General features: G+C 31.8%; 1 protein-coding gene across 2 annotated transcripts in view; it reads right to left on the reverse strand.

The window, feature by feature from the left end:
- The window catches only part of LOC124367711 (laccase-1-like), a 34,971-nt gene extending 17,481 nt beyond the window's left edge, over nucleotides 1–17,490 (reverse strand). Inside the window, exons 1-7 of one of the 2 annotated variants that reach the window (XM_046824786.1) lie at nucleotides 17,441–17,490; nucleotides 15,850–15,912; nucleotides 14,549–14,805; nucleotides 13,531–13,741; nucleotides 10,670–10,941; nucleotides 9,283–9,406; nucleotides 365–579 (exon numbers count right to left, since the gene is read on the reverse strand). In XM_046824786.1, coding sequence (XP_046680742.1) covers nucleotides 365–579; nucleotides 9,283–9,406; nucleotides 10,670–10,941; nucleotides 13,531–13,741; nucleotides 14,549–14,805; nucleotides 15,850–15,907 — 1,137 coding nt within the window. In that variant the 5' untranslated portion in view covers nucleotides 15,908–15,912; nucleotides 17,441–17,490. Of the gene's footprint in view, nucleotides 1–364; nucleotides 580–9,282; nucleotides 9,407–10,669; nucleotides 10,942–13,530; nucleotides 13,742–14,548; nucleotides 14,806–15,849; nucleotides 15,996–17,440 lie in introns of those variants that run through there. The other variant, XM_046824784.1, reaches the window with a different exon arrangement.
- Nucleotides 17,491–25,625: the final 8,135 nt, after the last annotated feature.

A 25,625-nucleotide genomic window follows, 5' to 3' on the forward strand; every position in this document is an offset into this window, starting at 1 on the left:
GTGCTTGTGGATTGGTAAAAAATGGTAAAGGGTAGCTCTTTTTATAAGTTATCAAAATGTAAATTTACTGAATATTACGTTAATCCAACATCTTTTGAGCCCATACAGGAGTTTTAGAACCTCTGGATAACTGGCCACCAAATTTTAGCTCCGGTTTCAATATACGATATTTCACAGATAATTTAGTTCATAGTTTGTATACATGGTTGTGTCCTAGGAAAATCCAATATGCACGGAAAGGATGGTTACGACATTGATGCCCAGAATTATCAAACATATTTAGCCTCGAGAAGCGTCGATCGAGTTATTTGTGGATATAACAGGAAAGAAAGTAAGGATGACGTCATTCCTATTTAAATCTTACCAATTTGGCCTTAGAGTGAATGTTGTATCCAACAGGATCTTTAGGTTCCCGCTCTGGCACACCTTTGTAGTGAAGAACAGCGACTTGATGAACCTTTGCGAAGTCCTCAGCGCAGTCCTGAAGTCCGGTGAACCGCATCCAGTAATTGTTTAAAGGACTTGTAGCTTCCAGGACAAAGTCCCAACGTTCACCGGCATAAGACACCAGGGAGTCAACTAAAAATGTTCATAAATCTAAAGTATGTATTCCTCTAAAACACTTTTATATTGGTGACTGAATTTCCAAAATATTATTTATGAAGTTTTTTCCAATTCATTTATTTTCAGAAAAGCATTGATTACATTGCAGTATAGGATGTAATATATCTAACACTCTAACCCTGTAGGATTACTAACCGGGTGAATAAGTTTGATTAAAAATATAATTTTTTAATTATATTAAACATAATTTACATGCATATTGTTTTACATAAATACGTCTACATTAATGTTAATTATAGTAATTCAGAAAATAATAATTCTTATAATAATAAACAACTTAAAATGATTTATGGATATTAAACATATACGTTGGCATACGTTATATACAGGGTGAGTCAGAAATATGGTAAAACATTTTAAGACGTGATTGCAGAGCTAAAAATAAGAAAAAAATTATATATAAAGTTAGGTCCGGAAATGGTCCATTAGTGAGTAATGGCTGGCGAAAGATTTTGCTTTGTTTTCAGTTCACCTGGTGACATTAAGTGATTCTGAAATATGTTCTTACTCTTTAACTCAAATAAGGTGGATTTATATGTTAAATCACCTGAAAAATCAAATGAAACCACTCCAGAAGTTGTAGTGTGAACAGTTTTTTAAAAAAAGTATGAAATTTGCCAAAAATCTAATAACAAAAATACCGTCTTAAATGTTTTATGTCGAATAACATTGTTAAATGACCATTAAACAAATTGTTTTCCCTAATACAGCTTGTAGAGAATTTAATTCTGAAAACAACCATAGTAAGAAAATTTAATTTAACTTGTAAAAAGTTAAGAAATTAACTCCTCACGTATTACACTACACAGCAAACTTTTTCTGTTTTATAATAAGGAATGAGTATCTGATTGGTAACAGCTGGTATTAATTAATCATTTAAGCTGTTTAAACATATTTAAATAATAAATAATCAGCTGGGCATTTATTATGATATGAAATAATATGTCACCTCATTGTTGAACAAAACAAAAAACTGTAAAGATAGTGTGTGTGTGTTAAGTATTTTAACCAGTTATTTTCATCCATTTTATTGGTGATTTTCAGTTTTGTGTTTAATTTATTAAAAATGGAAGGTAATACTCATGTGTATTCAAACTCTGGATTAGCAGACTTGCATTTAATGTATGTATTGGGACGCTGCAATAATACTGCAACAAGATATCTGTATCAAGAGAACTTTCCTAACCGCAGGTGTCCAAACGCAAAATTTTTGCCACTATTTATCAACGCCTATCTGAAACAGGTTCTTTGAAGTCTTTGGAGCATAGTAATGCAGGCTTCGCACGATCATGTAGGACTGTTGAATTAGAATAGTTGGTTCTTAATGAAATTTCTGATTATCCTGAAAAGAGCACTAGAGAATTGTCACTACAGTTCAATGTCAGCCAATCTAGTATTCGGAGAATACTACACAAGTACCAGTTACAACCATACCACTTCCAGCATGTCCAAACTCTTTTTACACAAGACTACGCTCCCCGTGTTGCCTTTTGTCGATGGCTTCTGGGAAAATGTGCTGATCCAAACTTTTTAAGTACAATTTTGTTTACCGATGAGGCTCACTTTACAAGAACATCTATCATTAACTTCCATAACAACCACACTTGGGCAAACAGAAATCCTCATTCTACCAAACCTAATCACTCACAACATAAGTTTTCAGTAAATTTTTGGGCTAGAAACTTAGTAAATCATTTAATCGTATTCGTGCTTCCTCCCAGGCTTAATGGCGTGGTGTACTTGATCTTTTTAAGAGACGAGCTACCTATCCTGCTTGATGTCCTATGCATTTGCGCCAAAACATATGGTTTATGCATGCCGGGGCACCTGCGCGTCCCTCTCAGGCTGTTCGTGGACACCTAAATGAGAGTTTCACAAATCAATGGATAGGCCGAGGTGGACCAGTTTCATAGCCAGCAAGATCACCGGACTTAAATCCTTTGGACTTTTACCTTTGGGGATATTTAAAAAAATTAGTTACGCTTCCCCAATAGATACCATTCAATAACTCCGATTAAAAATTTCTAATGGAATAGAAACCATTAAGCAGACACCTGGAGTTTTTAAACTCGATGAGAAGACGTCTGAACGCGTGCATTTTGAACAACGGAGGTAATTTTGACCATCATCTTTAATCTTCCGGTGTGACTTAAATCGATTGTAAATATTATTGTATTTAAAAATACAATTTTGAACTAAAAATATGTTTGTTTTTCACCAGCTGTTAGCAATCAGATAATCATTCCTTACTATAAAACAGCAAAAGTTTGCTGTGTAGTTTAATATGTGAGGAGTCAATTTCATAACATTTTTACACATTTGTTTAACTTTGCTTGTTATGGTTGTTTTCGGAATTAAATTCTCTACAATCTGTATTAGGAAAAACAATTTGTTTATTGGTTATTTAACAATGTTATTCGACATCAAACATTTAAGACGGTACTTTTGTTATTAGATTTTTGGCAAATTTCATACTTTTTCTCAAAAAATGTTCACACTACAACCTCTAGAGTGGTTTCATTTGATTTTTCAGGTAAATTAACAAATAGATTTACCTTATTTGAGTTAAAGAGTAAGAACATAACATTTCAGAATCACTTAATGTCACCTGTGAACTGAAAACAAAGCAAAATCTTTCGCCAGCCATTATTCAATAATGGACCGTTTCCGGACCTACCTTTATATAACATTTTTTTCTTATTTTTAGCTCTAAAATCACGTCTTAAAATATTTTACCATATTTCTGTCCCACCCTGTATATTAAAGATAATACATGAGCCAACGAGTTATTTTATTATGGTATTAAAAAAAAAATTGCATGGATTTCGGGGAGTTCAATAGTATAAAGTCCTTAAAAAGTTTGTATGACGTATTTTATTGTATTTGGTCACAGACGTACTATTGTTATGCTAATTAAGGGAAAAACTATCATAATCTAGAAATTACTGGTTGTAAGATAGATTTTAATTATACTGCTTTCTCATAATAGTGAATTCATTAATATCCATAATTAAAATCGATAAGTAGTGTGTTAATATGCCTTATCAGTTCGGAAGCTTATGCACATGGAATATTAAAAAAAAAATTTAATGAACTAAATTTAAGTTATAAAAATTAATTTTTTAATAGGTTATTTTTGCTTTTAAAGCCAATTTCTACGTATTTGTAAGTAGAATTCTACCTAACCGTATTTTATGTCTATGAAATTTAAAACTAAACTGTGTATTTCCATGTAAATTTTACTCGTCTATGTCTAATCAGAAGCTTTGTGTCGTTAATGAAGTATTATGTTAATGAAGTCTTGAAGTATTACATATGGTATATTTCATTAATATATATCTAATCAATTAACAAGCTGTTGATATGATTCATTCTAGGCTATTGTATTGTTACATAAGACATGAACTAATTGTTCCAAGAGAAAAGAAGAAATTAAAAGTTATCAATGCTTGGATTAACAATGGAAGTCAAAAAGGTCTCCACAGACCGATTTCATATCTCATACAAAAACTCCTTTTAACGTTACCATGAAGAAAGCTGTCTTTCTGTTACCATCTTGCTTCTATTAGACTGTTTAATACATTATATTTCTGTCACAATTTGAGCCTAACTATACTCATAAAAAGGATCCGTTAATATACCTGCACCAATTATGATTATCAGTTTCTATATTTTAAGATCATTTTAATTTATATGAAGTTAATTTGATTTATTTCTTTAGCGATTTATACTGAAGTAATTTTAATTTCACTATTACATTCTAAATAACATGTTGAGTAGGTGGTGAGGATAAAGGTTTATTAGGTTATTAGGTGGCTGTATTATTATTACATATATATTGTTTTTATTCTTAGGTAGGTTGAAGATTCCGCAGGAAAAAGTTTTATTTTTGGCCAAATTTGCGACTTCTTTCTTTTAAAAAGGAAGTTCTCTTAAAAATTACACACATCTGGGAAGCGGACACCGAACTAAAAGTAAAGACATATATTTGTATTCCAAATATGTAAACCTTTTGTTATTGTAAACTTTTGAGATATTATTTCCGAAAACATTTCAAACCAAATTAACATAATAGAATTTTTAAACACTATTAGTACCCGTAAAGCTACTGTTATGGTTTTTTTTAAGTAATTTAAAGTTCAGAACGGCTTTTTGCAATAAATTGTAATTTTATATACAATCTAATGTCTTAAAAGCGTAATTACATAAAAACAATTTTAATTATTTTAATGGCTTGTAATTATTCGTAAAAGCTTGTAACATAAATATGTTTAAATCATCAAATAATAATATAGGGACTGTAACGACATTTTGATTAATCAGTTAAATTACAAAATCCACGATGATAAGTTTCAGAAAATACGGTAATAAATAAGGAAGATCACTTTCTTTCATAAAGCTAAATGCTATGCCAGTTGCTGTTATATGACAGCACTACTATTGAGACAAATAATTAGATGGTTTAATTTAAATTTCTTTACTCTATTTATTTTAACACTACACGTTAGATTGTGGCCTATCCTCATATATTGCAGGATCTAGGATATTTTTGGTAAAAATCTTGTCTAAATAGAAAATATGTCTAAACTAAAATATAACGTCAGTAACTTAGGAATTCTAATAAGTTGTGCATGCAAATCATATCAACAAAGAGTATAAAATAATAGTGTTTTATTTAAAAGTACAACTTCTGTCGTTGAAAACAGTATCATCAAGGGGCGTTTGATAGTCCTACCACAAATGTGACTAAACATTTAGAACTATGCCACTAAAGTTAGCTTTATATTTCCATATTTTATTCATTATTCTCTTTCAATATAAAAACTTGGATTGCATTTATTAGTAATCTTATGTAAAATAACATGAAAATGTTTTGTTTGCACTTACTTTCATTCATATTTAATTATTCTGTTACTTAAGTAAATCTAAATCCTAAAAAAGTATGGATATTATGATCACATTCCAACAAAATCAATGCAATCAGATGATCAAATTAAAATAACAGATCTTTGTAGCTCATTAACATTGCTGTTCTGTTGTTAACATAATTATAACTGTCTAGCTCTAGTATCTCCCTTCTGTATAAACTGATTTACTTATACTTGGTATTAATTTATTTAAATATTTTTTTCAAATGAACTGTGAACTAATATTTATTTTTTAATTACCCATTGATATATTGATTTTAAAATATTAACCTTTAGTCATTTTGAGAACGCACCCTTTAAATAACAAAGATTTAAAATATTTTATTTCATTAAGTATTTAAGGAATAAAGCTTTATACCGAAATGTAAATTGATTATGAGAAGAAGGTTTTAAATTAAAATTACTTAAATGAAATTTACATGATAGTGGTTGTACGGGTAATTATGAAGTTTTCACAAGTTTAAATGTGATATTTTGGTTTGTAGTTTGTTCGGAAATAGCAATTAAAAAGTTAGTAATAGAGTTCTGGAACATTCTGTATATGACAACTCCCTATACTTTATTCTATACAATCCAAAAATGTAAAAAAAAATTCAAATCTGGTTAGAGTGTGTGGTTGGGGTAAAGGAACCGCTTGGACGTAAGGCATTTGAAATGATCGATAACAATTTACTAAGTTTTATGATATTGAGTTGGATTTAGTTTCGAGGCTCTGAATAGCGGAGAGTGTGTATAATATACATATAAAAATTTGTGACGTAGGGAATAAACATGAAAGTAAACTTTTTGAGGCAACCTTTAGCTCTTCGCCATCTCATGGTGATGGCTCGTTAAGATTCAGCGTAAAATCTTAAATGTAAGCATATGTCGATGTGTAAAATACCATTTTTAAAATCTAGTCAAGCAAAGACGTATGTCGCAAAACCGCACTACAAATGTTCTTTCCGTTACAACGTTTATAATGATTCAACGATTTTAGAAGTAAACTCTAAATCTAGCAGAATATTTAGCAAGGTACTTTAATTATTTTCATTTCACAACAAGAATTTTTAGTGGTTTGTATCCATAGCACGACAACGTATTGTATAAGAAGCTGTGCGTATTCCATTTTATATAACAAACAACGCGTTTACAGGGTTTTATCATTGGATGGGATATTTCCAAGAAGTGCAGGGAAAAATTATTGTAACACCTCCTTTGATAATTTACTTACATAACTCAGTGCTGTATATTTACCTATGCTAATAATAAAAATTTTTTACTAACTCCTCATGGACCATTCCCATAGAAGAAAAGCGAGCCACTGAATACCCTTTACAGTAAGTGTTTGTGTACATTTATCATTGTGAGGTTTTGTAACTTCATCTAATATGGTTACAATAAAATTAAACTATTATTGAACTTGCATTTAATATCAGTATTTACATTTTAGATAACAGCCTTTCCGTTTAGGTTGTTGAGATCTAATTTGCGGCATGATATTTTACTATTTAAAAATTTAAAATATTATTAACATTGCTATGGTGTGCACCTACGCTTACATTTAGGATTTTCTACCGACTCCTTATGTAGCTCCTAAGGTCGTGAAGAGCTTCTGATTGTATCAAAAAGTTTAGTTTTCTGCCCTATGTTATTGTACAAAGTTTTATGTTTATACGTTCCCGAGTACATGACATATTTGACTGTTTGTAGACCTTTTAAAACTCCTGTTTAATACCGTTTTTAAATATAAAGATTAGACGAGATATATAAGTTTGTAACATAACATTTTTCCATTAAATTTGTTTTTTGTTTGGACAGATTCACAGTTTTATTATCACGTAATAACGTTGGAAATCGGTTGTATGTGACGTATCTCTTGTAACTTGATAAGTAAGTGTACGTGGTAACCTATAATTGCATAGTAATCTTTTTATTGGAAAAGAGAACCTTTTAAGATAATACTACAATCTATTTAATAACTGTAACCTTCTCCGAGTGATTATGTGGTTAATTATGCAGTAAAATCAAGTAAACCTATTAAGTTTAGATGTCATTGAGGTTATTGTATAATTATTTTTATAATAATGGACAGAAAATATTAAATTGTACTAAATGTTATTAAAGGAATACTTAAATAATATAGTTTATGTTTTGGACGAGGCCTTTCAAAACCAAAGGTTTTATCGTCAGGTAGCTCCACAAATAAATATTGACATCATTTTTATTACAATTATCATAAAAATACAAAAAAGACACCGGAAAAAAAACTATATTAGAAGTATTGTTTTAATAACATTTATCACTATTTTTAATTTTTTTTAATTACTCCAATAGTCTTCACGGAAGATCTTATAAAGGAACTGAAGAAGACTGGAAATTACAGAATGAAGGATTATCAGGAACGGCAAAGGATTCTTAAATTTATTATTTATTGATAGATAAAACCGAATTTTTAATAAATTTCGATAAAAATATTATTCCTTTTAGGTTTAATGTATTTCCCCTTCAATACGTCATTTTGTTCAGTAAATTGTATATAGTGATATATCATCATTTAACGTGACTGGTTTAATTACTTATATCATATTTTCATTTTCAAATACTATTAAATTATTAAAATTTAAATCAAGTAATTTTTTTTCACGATTCCTATCATAATATTCAACTAGAATTAATGCAAAACCTTTTCATAAAACTGAGTAACAAGAGTCTTTAAAATTATTAGATATATTGCTTAAAAAAATTCCCACTTAAAGGACTCGAAAAATATTGGCTGAGGGTCAGCAAAGCCTTTTACTCCAGGGGTTGAAACATCCTTCTTGTATAATTTACATACAAATTCCTGCAAAGTCCCATAAGTAGGTCAATTCATTACGTACACACATCATAGAAACATAAAATAACTTACAAAGTCCACACAGTACTAGCATTAAGGAGAAAATTAAATTATCGTCACTATGCATACATCAAGGTTTAGTCATTTCATTCTCGAACGCAACTCTCTTAAATTATTTACGTTACTTATAACATATTATAATTATATTATTCAACTTGTTCCACATATCTTTTAAACTCCAAAATTTGAAGAATATTTTCCAGATAGCACTAAATTTAGGACAAGGGTTTTATTCTCCAACTTTAAACTAACTATTTATTTATTTCAGTGCAATAAATTTCATATTTATATATTTACTAACGATTGTATACCGTTTGATAGTATTATAAGGCACATTATTATAACAAACTTTAGAAAATCTTAAATCTAAAGTGCTGAACAAGATTAGCACAGTGTAATCAAAACCATTATATAACGTATTAAATTACAAAAACTTCAAAACCGATAGCAAAAAATAGGATGTTAAAACAATAAATAAAGCGATTTACAACGGTAAAAAATACATAAAAATGTTAACAAAATAGTATGCAGATGAAGACATCAGATTATATGTACTTAAGGGAAGAGCGTTAACTGTAATAAGCAATGCCTTCTTAATTATTATTAATAAATAATGCATAATCATACACTAAACCATGAATCAAAACCCGGAATAAATTTAAATACGTTTTCATGAATCAATACACGGAATATACATGGATAAAATGTGTAACTAAAAAGATATAATGACTTTTTTTCAGAATCTATTCAGATATTCAACAAAATCTCAAACTCACTAGTTAGAGCTATTCTAATGACTTTTTAGGTTTACATATGTTTGTTTGGATTTAGTACAACTGCTTTGATACAAACCTGTAACAGGTTCTATGTCAGAACCGTCACTTGCAATAGCAGTGATGGGATGGCCGTCAATGTTTAAATCCACAGGGCAATCGTGGGCGCCAGAGTTGATTAACCGGAACCTGTAACGGAATCCCTGGAAAAGAAGACTGCATAGCTATTTAATGTGTCCTGTAATAAAATGGTAGTTTTATGTTTTTTATCAATAATCTTAATATATCATTTATGTGAAATAAAACATTCCATCAAGCAAGTTATGTTATGTTAGGGCGGAGAGTTGGTTCCTCTGTGTAAGCCCGCAGGTTGCAATGGCATGTTTATTCAATATTTTATGTTTTCGGTATTTGAATACTGAAGATTACTAATAGTTCTAGGTTGCAGATCCTTTGAGTATAAACTACTGTTTTACTCTTTTTGTAAGTATAGTTTGCTTCTTTTAGAACGTAATTTGAGAATCACTTGATACCACTAACACAATAATTTATATTTAGGGGGAAATAGATTACTATAATAAATGTTTAAAATGTCAAATATGTTTTATATTACTTACCACCTAATATTTTATTTTATTTATATCGTTTGAAGTGACTCAATGAGAGAGTGTGTGATCATATTGTTTGACCTATGTTTATCGATTATGACTGTTTAAAAACATCCTATTAAAGAGAAGAGACTAGTTCAATGTTAACAGTACAAATAATAGGTATTTAGGGTAAAACAATAATACGAAAGGATATCCTTGGTTTGGGGACAAAGACCTTTCAGTAACTGATGTTGAAAGAGAACGTGACCAATTTGTCAGTCGTGGAAGTACTCTTACACAAGGGCGGGACTTATATGTCATATAATTCCAAAAAACTTAGCAAACTAGGAGACTTGGTTACAATGATAATTACTTTTACCAAAATAGTAACCTTAGATATGAAATTCTTTAAAATGAAAATCAGTAACTTCTGAATGAAAACAAGCGGCTCATTAACTACTTTTAGTAACTTTGTATTGAAATATTAGATGCAAAATTAGCCAAACCTGTTATAAGACACCTGGTATGTAGTAATCTTACAAGCGGGAATGATATGTAAACATTCATTGTGACAGCTAGTTATTTAACAGTTCTTGAAGATGAGCTTGAAGACTATACACGTTTCCATATGGTACTTAGTTAGTTAAAATCCGATTATCAGGTAATTTATGTCATTAATTGATATGGTACGCTATATTAAAGAAATATTTCTAATTATAAAATCTTTAACCTTTACTTGTTTTATGTACATTTTATTCATTGTATTATAATCTAAAAAACTAATACTTTCGGTAAATGTTTAAAAACTCTTCACTATTTCCTTGTTCCAAACGAATGAAGACGTAAACGTAATCTTAGCAGCGGCTAATTTCTTACCTTTTGCACTGTAAAGACAGCGAGAGGAGTATGGGTAAGCGGGATAGAGTCATTGAAGTAGCGTCCCATTCCATTGACGAAAATTGCTTCAGGACTTTTGTTTCCATTGCTCTGTACGAAGAACTGAAACTTGTCCATGTCTGTTACACGAGTCCAGTCGTTAATGATTATGGTGTGCTCTGACAGGTCAAAGTCGTAAAGGAGAGAGTCTTCAGCACTCGGAGCAGATCTGACTACGAGAGGTCCAAATACGCCGCTGCTCTTTTGCCAACCTAGATTTCCAAATTTAGTTAGTTGAATTAAACAAGTACGATAAATTGTTACAGGTTAACTAGAATGGACCACGTAATTATAAAAAAACTGTTTATAGTGCATTCTAACCTTCAGGCCTGGTACTATTATGACATGACTGGTAATAAAGGATACCTACTTACTTAAAATATGTCGACCTTTAGTTTGACTTATTTACTATGAAGTATAGAGTTTAGTTTATTTGCGATTTTCATAATCCGAAAACATCGCAACAGGGAATATAAAAGTTTGCAGAAACCATAAGATGTATTTAATGTATGAACAATAAATATTCATAAGTATAAATAATTTTAAAAAATGAATAATCAATTTAATTTATATTTGATTTGATGAGTAATATGATTTATAAGGGGAAATATAATTAACAATTAGGAAATAAATATAAAATTGTATTCGTCCTAAATTTTTGTTTAGTTTAGATATGCTAATATTTATTTAATTCTGTGCGTATAATAAGGAATAAAAAACTATTTCTAAAATGTTTTAAAATTGTAAACAAATATTTCAGACGGTGTGAAGTAATCATGAAATGTCAAATATAAATTAGGAGTAAAGGAAAATATTGTTGACAAATGTTCTATTCAAGAGCGCCAGTTTTTATAACTGATCATTTGTTATCATCTCGTCCTAGAGAACCACTGGCAGTCCTGTCATTAAATTTAAAAGAACAATTATCTAATCACTAACTCATTTGCTAACTGACTTAAAAGCTATTATCCTTAGCTGAAATACAACTTCATGAAGTTCATGGTATTCTTACCCACCTGTGTGGCCGTAACAGAAATGTGTACTAAAAGGTTAGTGGCCACCATTGAATACTAGATTTTGAAGACAAGCATACTGAGTAATGTAGTAATATTCTATTAACCATTGTGCCGTAGCAGAAATGATTACTACGATTAGAGGCCACCATAGTATACTGGATTTTAAAGACAAGGATAATGAGTAATGTAGGAATCGATATTCTACTAACTATGTGGCTATGCCAGAAATGTGTAATACGATTAGTGGCCACCGTGGTATAATGGATTTTAAGACAAAGATACTGATTAATGTAGGAAATTATATTCGACTAACCTTTGTGGCCATGCGAGAAATGTGTAATACGTTTAGTGGCCACCATGGTATAATGAGTTGTAAGGACAAGGATACGGAGTAATGTATACATTGATATTCTACTGTCCTTTGTGGCCAAGCCAGAAACGTGTAATACAATTGGTGGCTACCATGTTTTAATGGATTTTTAAGACAAAGATACTGAGTAATTTATAATATACAATATTTTAAGTGATATTCAACTAAGCCTTGTAGCCAAGCCAGAAATGTGTAACACGATTTGTGACCACCATGGTATAATGGATTTTTAAGACAAGGATACTGAGTAATGTAAGAAGTGATAATCTACTAACCTTTGTGGCCATGCCCGAAATGTGTAATACAATTGGTGGCTACACTGGTATAATGGATTTTTAAGACAAGGATACTGAGTAATGTAAGAATTGATATTCTACCCAACTTTGTGGGCAAGCCAGAAATGTGTAATACGTTAAGTGACCACCATGGTTTCATGGATTTTGAAGACAAGAATACTGATTAATGTAGGAAGTGATATTCGACTAACCTTTGTGGCCATGCCCGAAATGTGTAATACGATTAGTGGCCACGATGGTATAATGGGTTGTTAAGACAATGATACTGAGTAATGTATTAATTGATATTCTACTCACCCTTGTGGCCAAGCCAGAAACGTGTAATACAATTGGTGGCTACCATGGTATAATGGACTTTTAAGACAAGGATACTGAGTGATGTATAAATTGATATTCTAATGACCTTTGTGGCCAAGCCAGAAATGTGTAATACAATTGGTGGCTACCATGGTATAATGGATTTTTCACACAAGGATACTGAGTAATATATGACGTGATATTCTACTAACTGTGTGGCTGTGGAAAAATTGTGTAATACAATTATTAACTACCATAGTATAATGGATTTTATATTCTACTAACCTTGGTAGATATACCAGAAATGTTTACTACGATTATAGGCCACCGCGGTATAATGCAGTTTTAAGATAAGGATACTGAGTAATGTATAAAGTGATATTCTACTAACCTTTTTTGCCATGCCAGAAATGTGTAATACGATTAGTGACGACCATGGTATAATGGAATTTTAAGACAAGAATACCGAGTAATGTATAACGTGATATTCGACTAACCTTTGTATCCAAGCCAGAAATGTGTAATATGATTAGCGGCCACCATGTTATAATGGGTTTTAGGACAATTATACTGAGTAATGCATAAGGCGATATTTTACTAACCTTTGCAGCCATGCCAGAAATGTGTAGTACGATTAGTGGCCACCATCGTGTAATGGATTTTTAAGACAAGGATACTGAGAAATGTAGAAAGTGATATTCTACTAAGTGTATGGTCGTGCCAGAAGTTTGTACCAAGTTAGATGGACACTATGGTTTTTTTTTTTTGATTTGGAGGGTAAGGAGATTGCTGAGTAATGTAAGTAGTTGTATTCTTTCCAACCTGTGTGGCCGTGCCAGAAGTGTGTGCCAGGATTGGTGACCTGCATGGTGTATCGGAACACAGAATTAGGCGATATGGGACACTGGGTGATGAAGGGCACCCCGTCCATGTAGGGCGTCTTGACCTGGTGATGACCATGCCAGTGTATGGAAGTTGTCTGGTCGTCCATCATGTTTTCTACCTCCACCTCCAATTTATCTCCATGACAAACCTAGTGGTTCAGTTGATCCTTGAAATATATGTTATTACATATTTTTATTCCAAGGTTCTATAATATTTTTATGTTTTCTTTATCTTTAAAATCTTTCAATTATAAGATTTTGATTTTCTTAGATCTGTAAATTTACATGTACTACTAATTTTTTAATTTGTATTAATTAATTAATTAATTAATTGTATTACTTAAAGTAGACTAAACGTAAAAACCTTCAAATTACGTACATTTTGGAACTTTTGATAAGCTAGGAATAACATTATCACTAGTAATGATTTAATACAATAATTATAACTCCGAACCAACGTCATTTGACAATCTTTTATTACGTCTCAAGTAATAAATAACGACACAGAGGGTTAGCACAAATAAATGTTACAAAAACGTGTATTTTCACGGTAGAACAATCTATCAAACAGTGAATAAAGTTCCTGTGTTATAGCGTAGGTGTTTTATCTATTTTTACTGTGTAGAATCTATGACCATAATCCCTGTTACATAGAATCTAACAACTGTTTCAAAGGTCTCCATTATTGACTGAGGGGAACAGACATTATAATTAAATTTATTCCTCCTGAAACGAGTATTAGATATATAGGTTAACAGACTGTTTTATAACTTTATAATTGAAATTTATAAAACGATTGTGACATCATATAAAGTACTGTTTATGTTATACTAACAATTTTAGTATTTTTTACTGCTACGTTATAACATACTTTATAATAGTACTTAGAGGTTAGTGTCCATCGGTTTGAACACTTATGCATGATGGTTTTAAATTAAATTATAAGGAATTCAAACCTCAATACTAGGGCCAGGCATTTGTCTGTTGACAACAGTGATGAACCTTTCGACACCGCCAGCAAGGACACAATCCTTTCTGTAGCAGTCAGAAAGAGTGTGAGGACAGTCATAGCAGGCTTTGCTAAAGGCCCAGTACCACTCAATGGAGAACCTGTAGTAGCAGGTCCTCACATCTCCGGGAAGACAAGGACGCTGACAGGGGTGTGACTGGGCCTCTTGATAATACCAATCGCTTCCACCATCGATACATGTGGCTGGGGTAACAAGAAGAAGTTAATTTGTATGCTTTTGTTAATGCTGGTAGTCCACCAAATATCATAAAGATATGACTGAAATAATGATTTTTATATTATGCAAACAAGATGAGTGTTGTAGTCTTCAATAGGTACCCTTTGGATGTCAACAAATTTAACAAATAACAAATGATGGCAAGCGATGAAAATGATGGCAAGAATAAAAATTTACACTTTTTGTGTTCGTGAATTTTTTAACGCAAAATTTAATAACTATCAATAACTTACTATTTTTAAAATATTAAACATTGTGGATAATTATTCACTTTTGAATGTTAAAAAACTCTCCAAGAAAATGTTTCATCATACTTTATGTATAACCTTTGCCAACATATGTATAGTTTTCTTAGTAATACACAACTGTTACTATTAAAACTAAAAAGAGATGTTTAACTGCTTTACCAATAGGATCTTGCTATAAGCGTGATTACAAAACTTAAATGTGTTACAATGCATCATATTTCTATAGGTGTTTTTATTTATTATTATCTGTCATTTTCCTTTGCATTCGACTATAATTTTTCCACAGAAAATTATATATCTTAGGATAATTTTGGTCCAAAAAAGTTATTTTAAGGCTATGTTATTTTTATATAATACCTATCATATATAAGTGCAGAAGATATACTTGAGATATGAGTCATACATCTCACCGACAGATTTAATAGATATAGTTCTCTCGTATTGAAGGTTCAATTATGTTTTAGATTTTTTTTTATTGGTGTAATTTTTCAAAATATCAGACAATTTCCTTGTTATTACATGATGCCCTACAGTGTTGTTGGATGGAAAACGTCATTTTAGAGCTACGTAAATTATGACTTGTTGGTCATAATGCTAAATGTAAATGAGATACAGGAAGTCCTATTTTCAAAACATTTTAAAATTCAGGCGAAGATGTATCTTAAAATGCCCAACTGCTACTTGCAGTCAGTGGTAATTAAGTATCACCTGAACTATTAAAAATATACATGTAAAATAAAATGAATTTTATAGTTATCTTACCTCTTTGAAAGAAGAACAGACAAGCAAGTAGCAGTTGCAGGTATATGCTGTATATCATTTTAACTTGAACAGAGTAAAACATTGAAAAACACATAATATACCCACAAGGAGCATTAGTACTAACATATTCATTATTTAAACTATTTTTTTATCCTTAACAAGCAATTCCGAGGTTCCTTCTTTCGTGTTTGATTGCAAAAAAAGAGGAAAATAATACGCTACTTATTTTTTTAGCCATTTTTTAAGCGTACGTTTATCTGTAATTTTCCTTTACATTCGACTATAATTTTTCCACAGAAAATTATATATCTTAGGATAATTTTGGTCCAAAAAAGTTATTTAAGGCTATGTTATTTTTATATAATACTTATCATATATAAGTGCAGAAGATATACTTGAGATATGAGTCATACATCTCACCGACAGATTTAATAGATATAGTTCTCTCGTATTGAAGGTTCAATTATGTTTTAGATTTTTTTTTATTGGTGTAATTTTTCAAAATATCAGACAATTTCCTTGTTATTACATGATGCCCTACAGTGTTGTTGGATGGAAAACGTCATTTTAGAGCTACGTAAATTATGACTTGTTGGTCATAATGCTACATATAAATGAGATACAGGAAGTCCTATTTTCAAAACATTTTAAAATTCAGGCGAAGATGTATCTTAAAATGCCCAACTGCTACTTGCAGTCAGTGATAATTAAGTATCACCTGAACTATTAAAAATATACATGTAAAATAAAATGAATTTTATAGTTATCTTACCTTATCTTAAACACACAACGGCATTGGCATGAATTATAAATGATCCGCCAATTGAAAGTGACGTGACATCGTATAAGTTTTATTTATAATTATTGACTAATACAGAACAAAAAATTTTCTGTAAAATGTTCGTGATAACAACTGAAAGATCCATTAAACTGATTTTCATCAATAATCTTCTCTCTTCAATAATTATTTGGTTTACATTTACTTATATTTAAATTGTATAGCATCTTTTTATATTATAAGAATGCTGAGGAACACAGTTAGGAACTGTTTGTTTGACACACTCTTAAATTTGGTTGTATTAAAATAGTTTCTTTAGTAAATGCTATAGTATATTTCTTTCCTTACTAAGACAATTAAAATATATACAATTTCCACAGTTAATGAACCGTCTGCACTGAAACGACCTTCGGTTTTAACCTGTAAGGAAAATGTTAGAAACTCAGTTTTACTACATAAGAACTATGTTAGATCATCGGTTTAACCCCATAACAGTTATACCTTTGGTGTTACCCCATAATGACAAAGTTAGACCCCATAAGAACAATGTTAGAACGACGGTTTTACCCCATAAAAACAAAGTTAGACTTTCGGTTTTATCCTATAAGAACAGAGTTAAACCTTTGTGTTTTACCCAATAGGAACAAATGTTTAAAAAATATATACTTTATTCATATAATTATAGGGAATGTTTCATGTCTAGTTACATAGTAAAACCCTTATTATAATTTAATATTTTCGATCTATTAAGGTATATTTTCCAATTAAATAGTTACATTAAACATATTTAAAACAAACAAAATAAATACTCACTAACTAGAATCTCAGTATTGATTTTCACACAGTCAGTTACTCAACTGAAGGAATCAAGAACTATAGTGACTGGGGATATATTATTGCAATTATATCACTAACCCGCTAATCTTTAAAGGATAAAACAAAGGAAAACAGTTAATGATAACAGAGAGAAAATTGTTATGCCATTAATTATAGAGCTACTAACTTAGATTGTGATAAATTATACAGTTTCGAAAATAAGTTTGTTTTGCTGTTTCAAAAACCGAAAAAACATTTTTTCTTTTCGTCCGTTTCTATTATTTTATGTATATAGGCTTATTGTATTGTTCTTTATATTTCAAAATTTTAAGTTTGGTCTATTAAAATTTTGATACTGTGTTTAGTTTCTATGTTAATTTTTAAATATTTTCAATCTAATATATAATCTTAATATTTTCGTATAAATATAAGTATAGTATTAAAATAATCTAAATAATTACATATTGATTAAAATTAATTACAAAGATGAAGCAAAGAACAAAAGGCATTCAACTATACGGATTTGGACTTTCTTTATGATGAGAACCATTAACCCTTAAAGGTCGGCCGGGACATTGTCTGTCCCACTCGTGATGAGTGGCCTAGTAGTGCGTGAGACAGCGTCTGACCCGGCATGACCCAGTTCGAAATTGAAAACAGCTTCATTCTAGGTTTTATTTTACCACAAACCACGCTTAAAATCTAATGAAACACATGTTTTTCAAACTAAATTAATGTAAAACACATATATTAACTGTCGGAGAATACGTAAGATTAAGTCAAAATAAAGGTAAATTAGTATTACAAAATAAAAACTTTACTTTGAACCAATTGAATAAAAAATAAGTAAGTTAGAGGCAAATAACTATAACGATGCGCGGGACGTAAGATTTGAGTGAAATCCCGTCGCCCAGCGAGGGCAGGCAGGTCTCGGGCGCACCGTTACACAGGCACAGCGCACATCAAAAAGCGCCGGCGTCAAAGGGTTAATCTTTGCCATTTCGAGGCTCCATTGGTATGGACTGTAATGCGTCACATAATAGTTTTGTTTTTTAATAATGTTAACTTGCACAAGTGGTGTTGAAAACAACGGATTCATTTTTGGACTTGAATGTATATTGCTCATATTAAAATTACTATACATATGAACTTAGGTATCCTCTCACCATATTATCTGTCAAAGTCAAAGTCAAAAATCTTTTATTAAAAAAATTACAAATCTGACAATGTTTCCTACACCCAAGCACCCAAAAGGGCGCGCGAGGGTTAGGGCAATATGAATATACAAATACTATATCTATCTAATCTTCGTGGCAGCTAGCTATTTGTATCGTATTTAGATTACTACTAGAAATTTAAAATTTTACAAATATGCCAAAACTCAACTACACAACCAACATACAAATATCACCTTATACAACAATCATAAATAAACACACGTCTTCAAACTTACACCAACAACGTGCTATAGAACATTTTTGCCTATAAAGTTAAATAGTACTAAATAACAAGGAAATAAAATTTAACAATATACAACAATATAAAATTAAACAATTATTTATAGGTTATATAATTTATACCCCCATAACCGCGCCAACATCCTGTTCTAGACCATGCACTAGGAGTATGCTCCAACACTCTCTTAAAAATAATTTTTTTTAAACACAATCTGTAGACTTTATATTAATTAACAGGGATATATTCTATAATGTGATAACATGGACGTAAGCTATAGTAATAAGATCAGTTAGACTATGTAATAAATAACAAGGAATGTAATATAACAATATAACAAGACATAAACTATAAAGTGATAACAACAGAATGATAGACTATTATAATGAATAATAAGACATAAACTATAAAGTGATAACAACAGATAGACTACATAATGAATAACAGGACATAAACTATAAAGTTATAACAACAAATAGACTACAGCGATATAACATATACAATACTATAAAATGATAACTGATGAAACAGTTAACAGAGAAAACTTACAGTACAACAGATTGTGGTTAATTAAGTCTGCCAGTCTGTTATATATTGGATTATTTTCATTTTGAATTTAGGTTTACCTACAAATACTATTTCATTGCCAAAATGTTCTACAACTGCATTATACAGTTTTGGACCCAAGTAACAGAACTGGTGTTTACTAGTTTCTTTGTTCCACCTTTTAACCTGTAGCGTAATATACTGTGCAGCTCTAGTTGATCTTTGATATTGTTTTAAGGGATAGTTATTAAAATGTTTGTGCACATATTGCAAACAACAAAACTTGTGGATCTGAAAAAATTTAAAATATTTGTGTTCATTAAATATATAACTCATTCTTTCCCGACGGAAGATTCCAAAAATTATCCTCAAGGCCTGTCTCTGACACATTATTACAGGACGCAATACCGTAGGGTAAGCCCCACCATAATGAATTATTGCATATCGCATCGTACTCTCGAACCATGACAGATACAATTGTCTCAAATGTTGGCTATACAAGCAGTTTTTCATGTGGTATAGTGAGTAATTTATTCTTCTTAATTTTTTGACAACATAATCAACATGTTGGTCCCACTTCAAGTGCTGATCTATATACAAACCAAGATATTTAACCGAAGCTACAATTTCAATACTAGAACATGTGCATTCATAATTGCATCTATGTCTATGACAGTAAAATTCAAAATCCTGCTCCAATTTATCTTTCTGCTGATTATAGTAAAAAAACATTAAATATTTTGATTTTTTTGCGTTTATTAGTAATTTATTATTAATAAGCCATGTCGAAATCCTCTCAAGGTCGCTACGAACTCTAACCTTGAGAGCTTCTCTATTGTAGGCAGAACAGACTAGTGCCGTATCGTCGGCATACGCGAATATATTAGCGTTTAACTGTAAACTTAATAGATCATTAATGTAGATCAAAAATAGCATTGGCCCAAGGACACCACCCTGTGCTGTGCCATACTTCAGCTCAACCATCTCACTATGTACATTGTTGATTTTAACAATTTTATTTCTTCCTCTACAAAACGATTCCAACCAAGATAGAGCCCTGCCACCTATTCCGTATTTTTTTAAATTTAATAACAAGTAGGTCTATATCAAGGACATCAAACGCTTTTTTAAAATCAAGATAGATAGCCAATGTGTATTTATGATCATCCAAGCTGCCAACAATCGTGCTAATGTGATCATTCAACGCCATGTCTATACTTCTCCCGGGCAAAAAGCCAAACTGGCTAGTGGAAAAAATTGATCTAGTAGTAAAATAATGCATTAACTTATCTTTTACAATGTGCTCAAAAACCTTAGCCACTGTACTAATCAACGAGATCGGCCTGTATGAGGACAAATCTTTGGTATCCCCAGTTTTGTAAACTGGGATGACAGTTGCTAACTTGAAGCTTTTTGGTACTATCCCATCCTTTAGTGATTTTTTAAAAATTGAAAAAAGCACCGGTGCAAGCACATCTACATTTTCTTTAATGACATTAACACTGATACCGTCAAACCCAGAACTATGCTTATTTTGCATGTTTTTAATTGTGATTACAACATCAGCTAGGTTAATATCGATACCGTGTAAGAAAACTTCATGCTCAGTGTTGTCCTCATAAAACAAGTCCTCTCCAAACTCCTCATACCTTAAATTGGATACAATGCCACTGTAGTATTCATTAAAAGCATTTGCAACCACTAATTCATTGTTATTCACACTCACTGTAACACTGTTAACTGTAATTTTATCTAAACCCTTCTTTTTACTCTTAATTAACTTCCTAACAACATTCCAGTACTTTTTCGAGTCACCCTTGCATTCTTGAATTAAACTTGAATAATAATTTATTTTAGCATATTTGATTTGCCTGCACACAATCTTAGATATATTTCTATATTCAATTCTTAAAGCTAAGTTATTCCTATCTCGGGCATAAGCCTTATATACGTTATTCTTGTACCTTATTAACTCAACAAGATAATCTGAAACCCATTCACTTCTTTTCCTATTTATACTGTTAACTTTTTTCAAAGTGCATGATGCAAGGTGACATGCATTATAAATATCATAGAACCTTTTTACAGCCTCATCTACATCAATACTGTCCATAACTAGACTCCAGTCGGCCTGAAGTAACTGTCTCTTCAGAAGACCATTATTCAGAATTTTACAGAACTTAATTTCATTTTTATTCTCCCTGAGATCGTCAATTTGAATATCCAAGGGAAAATGATCAGTCAAATCCAATTCCAAAACGCTACACATAAATTTAAACCCCTTAGTATTTCTTACCAGTGCATGATCTAGGCAGGACGCTGACTCGTTAACTATTCTAGTTGGCGTATTTACTAAATTCTCAAAACCATAAGAAAAAAGTGTACTTAGATATTCAATGCCAGACCCTTTATTTTTTAATGTGCAAATATTCATGTCTCCCACTATTAATGCAGGATCATTTTTTAACCTTAAAATATTTACAAATTCGTTTTTAAATTGATTATAAGTAAATCTACAATTCCTATAAATTGCAAAGAGCGAAAACTCAAGACTATTATTCAAATGGGGGAGGAGGAGTGTGACGTGGATCAGCTCGGCAGTGGGCAGTAGGATGGGCTCGTGAGTGTACACGAGAGCAGAGTCCAGGTAGACGATAACGCCACCGGCTTGATTGTCAGGTCTCGGCTGGAACAGCATGCTGTAACCTGCGATGTTGTAATTGACCTCCTCTCCGCTCTTGATCCATACTTCAGTTAAGATAATAATTTTATAAATATAGTTCAGTGAGTTTAAATAAACTATGAGTTCATTGTAGTGTTTCCTTATACTTCTAACATTCAAACAAAATATTTTAAAGTCATTAAATACATTACTGTGGGCCATGACCAATACACAATTACAACGATGTCTGACTGTCTGTTAGCCTTATCCACATCACACCTCAGGTACCCTCGTCACCAACCCATCAATTTTCAACCCCAATTTAGCCAAATCGTCCATTGTTGATATTCTGGTCTTCTTATCATCGTCCGATTTTTTCACCCATATTTTTCCCTCAACCACCCATACATATTTAAAACCGATTTCTTTGAGTTTTTTTGCATTGAAAAGCAGGTGTTTATTATACGGTGTTAAGTGTTCATTGATATAAACGTTGGTCATGGGCACTCCCTGAACGAAATCAGAAGACTTAATGCCTCTGTTCTTTGATGCAATTTTGCTTTTTTTTCAAAACTGTATCTCTCTTTTGCCGGTTAGAGAACTGCACAATGATAGGCCTTGGTCCTCTGAGATTTTTTACAGGTATTCTATGTATGGCTTGAATATCGTTATCAAATTCAATAGACTCCCCCACCAGACCAGCAACCTTCTGAACAATGGAAGTCATCTGTTCACCATCTACCTCTGGGATCCCCTCAATTTGCAGGTTCCTATTACGGTTGTACTGCTGCAGCTCTTCAAATTGAATTTTAATTGTAGCCAATTCTCTCTTAAAATTTAAATTTTGAGTCTCAATAGACAAATTTGATGTTTCCATAGATTTAACTGTAAACTTGAGTTCTTTCACCACACTGTCATAATCATCAATCTTATTTGAAAAATATTTTAAAGAGGTTTGAAAGTCATCAAGTCTTGTTTTATAACGGGCTTCAAATTCTGAAAATTGTTTTTTGATTGTATCCTCCATTTTTTTGAGGAATTCATTCTGCATTTTTGTAATAATATCCTGTGAAACGGTTTCTTTCGATTTGCTCGACTTACTTGCACCAATACAGCCCTTGCACTTCCATCCACCTCGTCTGGTATCACCCATGTGGTTCCAGTTTTTCTCAAGAATATCAGCACATTCCAGGTGTAGTCTAATGTCACACGAGGAACATACAGCAAACGAAAGCGGTTCACTAGGCAAGGGATCACTACACGACGCGCAATCACTCATTTCGAAGCGACAGAAGACGGAGCAACAAGGAAAGACGTCTGTACCGTTCGGCTGCCACGACACAACTCTGTATATCTCAGGTTATTAACTTGTATATACCAACCAACCGTACAGAATAATTTAATAGTAACTGATTGTGTTTTACATAGTTTTTCTAGATTTTCTATCTAGATACACACTAGTTATAAGTAAACCCTTTAGGAGAATAGGATACTTCACCTTGATGATCCAAGAAGAATCAGTGTACCATTTTTAGCACATAAGGGTTAAGGAACTTGTCCATACCATCAGTTAATTTACGAGTTTTAAGAAATATTGTAAAACCACTTCATATTTACAATGAATTAAAACCATAAAATACAATAATGGGCAATTCCAGTGTATTCACCTAGTAAATACACCACAGAGAATTCACATTTAACTTTATACACAACAAATTTTCAATATCTTAACTTGATAAGAAGTTTGGTTGAATAATATTTGCATATTGAAAAATATGGACGATGCACAATAGATTTTATACTTAGTTAATACGAATAAAATCAAAATATTTAATGCTTTATGAATTAGTTTCAAAATAAATAAGTAATACGTTACCATTTTATGGAACAATGGAAACAGAACTTTCCTCCTTTAGTAACATTTATCTGTATTAAGTGAAAAAAGATTTATTTAACAAATACATTACAAATATAGATAAATTCTTCAAAACTGATTATTTAAAACTGTTAAGTACTTTTATTGAACAATAATTATGTATATATTTTTTGGGCAATTTATACTCTATATTTTCCTTTATTTTACTAAACTGTATATACTGCATTAACTCTATATCTCTTTCTGCGGCCTAGTGCCTACAATACCATTCCTTACTGGATTAAAATATTCACGTACAGCGACAGACCAATGAACCATTGTTTCACGAATCAGCTGTTTACTGTACACTCACCAACCAATCACAACGGTTGACTTATCAATTGCCCACCTTGCAAGCGTAGGCACGCTTGCTCGTTATACTCTCGGTCCCGCCTGGGGCACTTGTGTACACTCTAGCCACTGCTTACCATACTTACTCTCTCCCCCATGTGTTACTCTCTCACTTAAAATATTAGTATATCTCTATTTGTTGTACATTTACATTAACATTAAAGTAAGTGGTCTGGATTGGAAATCTCTACCAGAACGTCTCTGCTCCTGGACACCCGCGTCTACCGTGCTCTACAGGACTGGCCACAGTGTTATAAACTATTCGTTTGCGGTCGTATTGTGCGTGAGTGAATCCGTGAAGGACATCTTCCGTCTTCACGCCTGCCGACAAGACAGCAGCCTATTTCCACACTTACTGATCACAACCTGGCCCTCAACAACAGCAGACTACGGTTAGGTACCTCTCATGAAAACAAAGGTAACTGTTTATTTTCTGTACTTTATTTGAATATGCACTGTTCATAAACTCATTATGTTTAACCTAGTGAACTCTTGTTAAAATCAGTGTGTTCGGCGTCTTCACTGCCTAGTGTGAAGTGGTCCTTCTTAATCGAGCCTCTAAAATATTATCTCACGGTTCTCATAACCAAAATTCATTCTTTTCATGGTCCTTAGCGAGCCGGATAATAAGAACTTTAGTCCATTGGTGAATATCAGTGCAATATCAACTCTTATAAGCTCTATACAGTGCATATTTCATAGCGTGGTTTCAGGTTCTTTCACGATTGCAAAGTGAATATCACGTGCATATCGATTTTACAGTCCCCTATCCACTCATATCAGCTGTGACGTCGTGATCATATCAGCTGTTGTCCTCTGCTTTGTCGAATGCATTGTTTTGATGACAAACAAGCTTTCAGACTGTCACAGCACAGGTGAAATAATTACTTTTTAATGGTTACCGCTTCTCAATACTTGTTGGTTATCAGCCCTACTTGTAATACGCATTATTCTAAGCAGGTTACGCTTCTTAATATAAACAATCTTGGTTATTGACACTTTACCTTGAGCAGGACTTGCACCCTTATTGCAAAATTAAATGTTTATTTTGTCAACACTATATTCTAGTGTCAGCTTAAAAAGAAAAAAAAGCTACTTACTGCTCACAATTGTTTATTATAATTTCTATTTGAACATAGCTCACGCATATGTATGCATGGTTTATAGTTACTGTCACAACACTACCATACTGACAGTTTACATGTAGTACGTGCGCATACTGTTTCCAGAGCCTCTGTTACATTATAGCTGAA

The sequence above is a fragment of the Homalodisca vitripennis genome, chromosome 8 (assembly GCF_021130785.1).
Source record: "Homalodisca vitripennis isolate AUS2020 chromosome 8, UT_GWSS_2.1, whole genome shotgun sequence".
In the NCBI taxonomy this organism is placed as follows: domain Eukaryota; kingdom Metazoa; phylum Arthropoda; class Insecta; order Hemiptera; family Cicadellidae; genus Homalodisca; species Homalodisca vitripennis.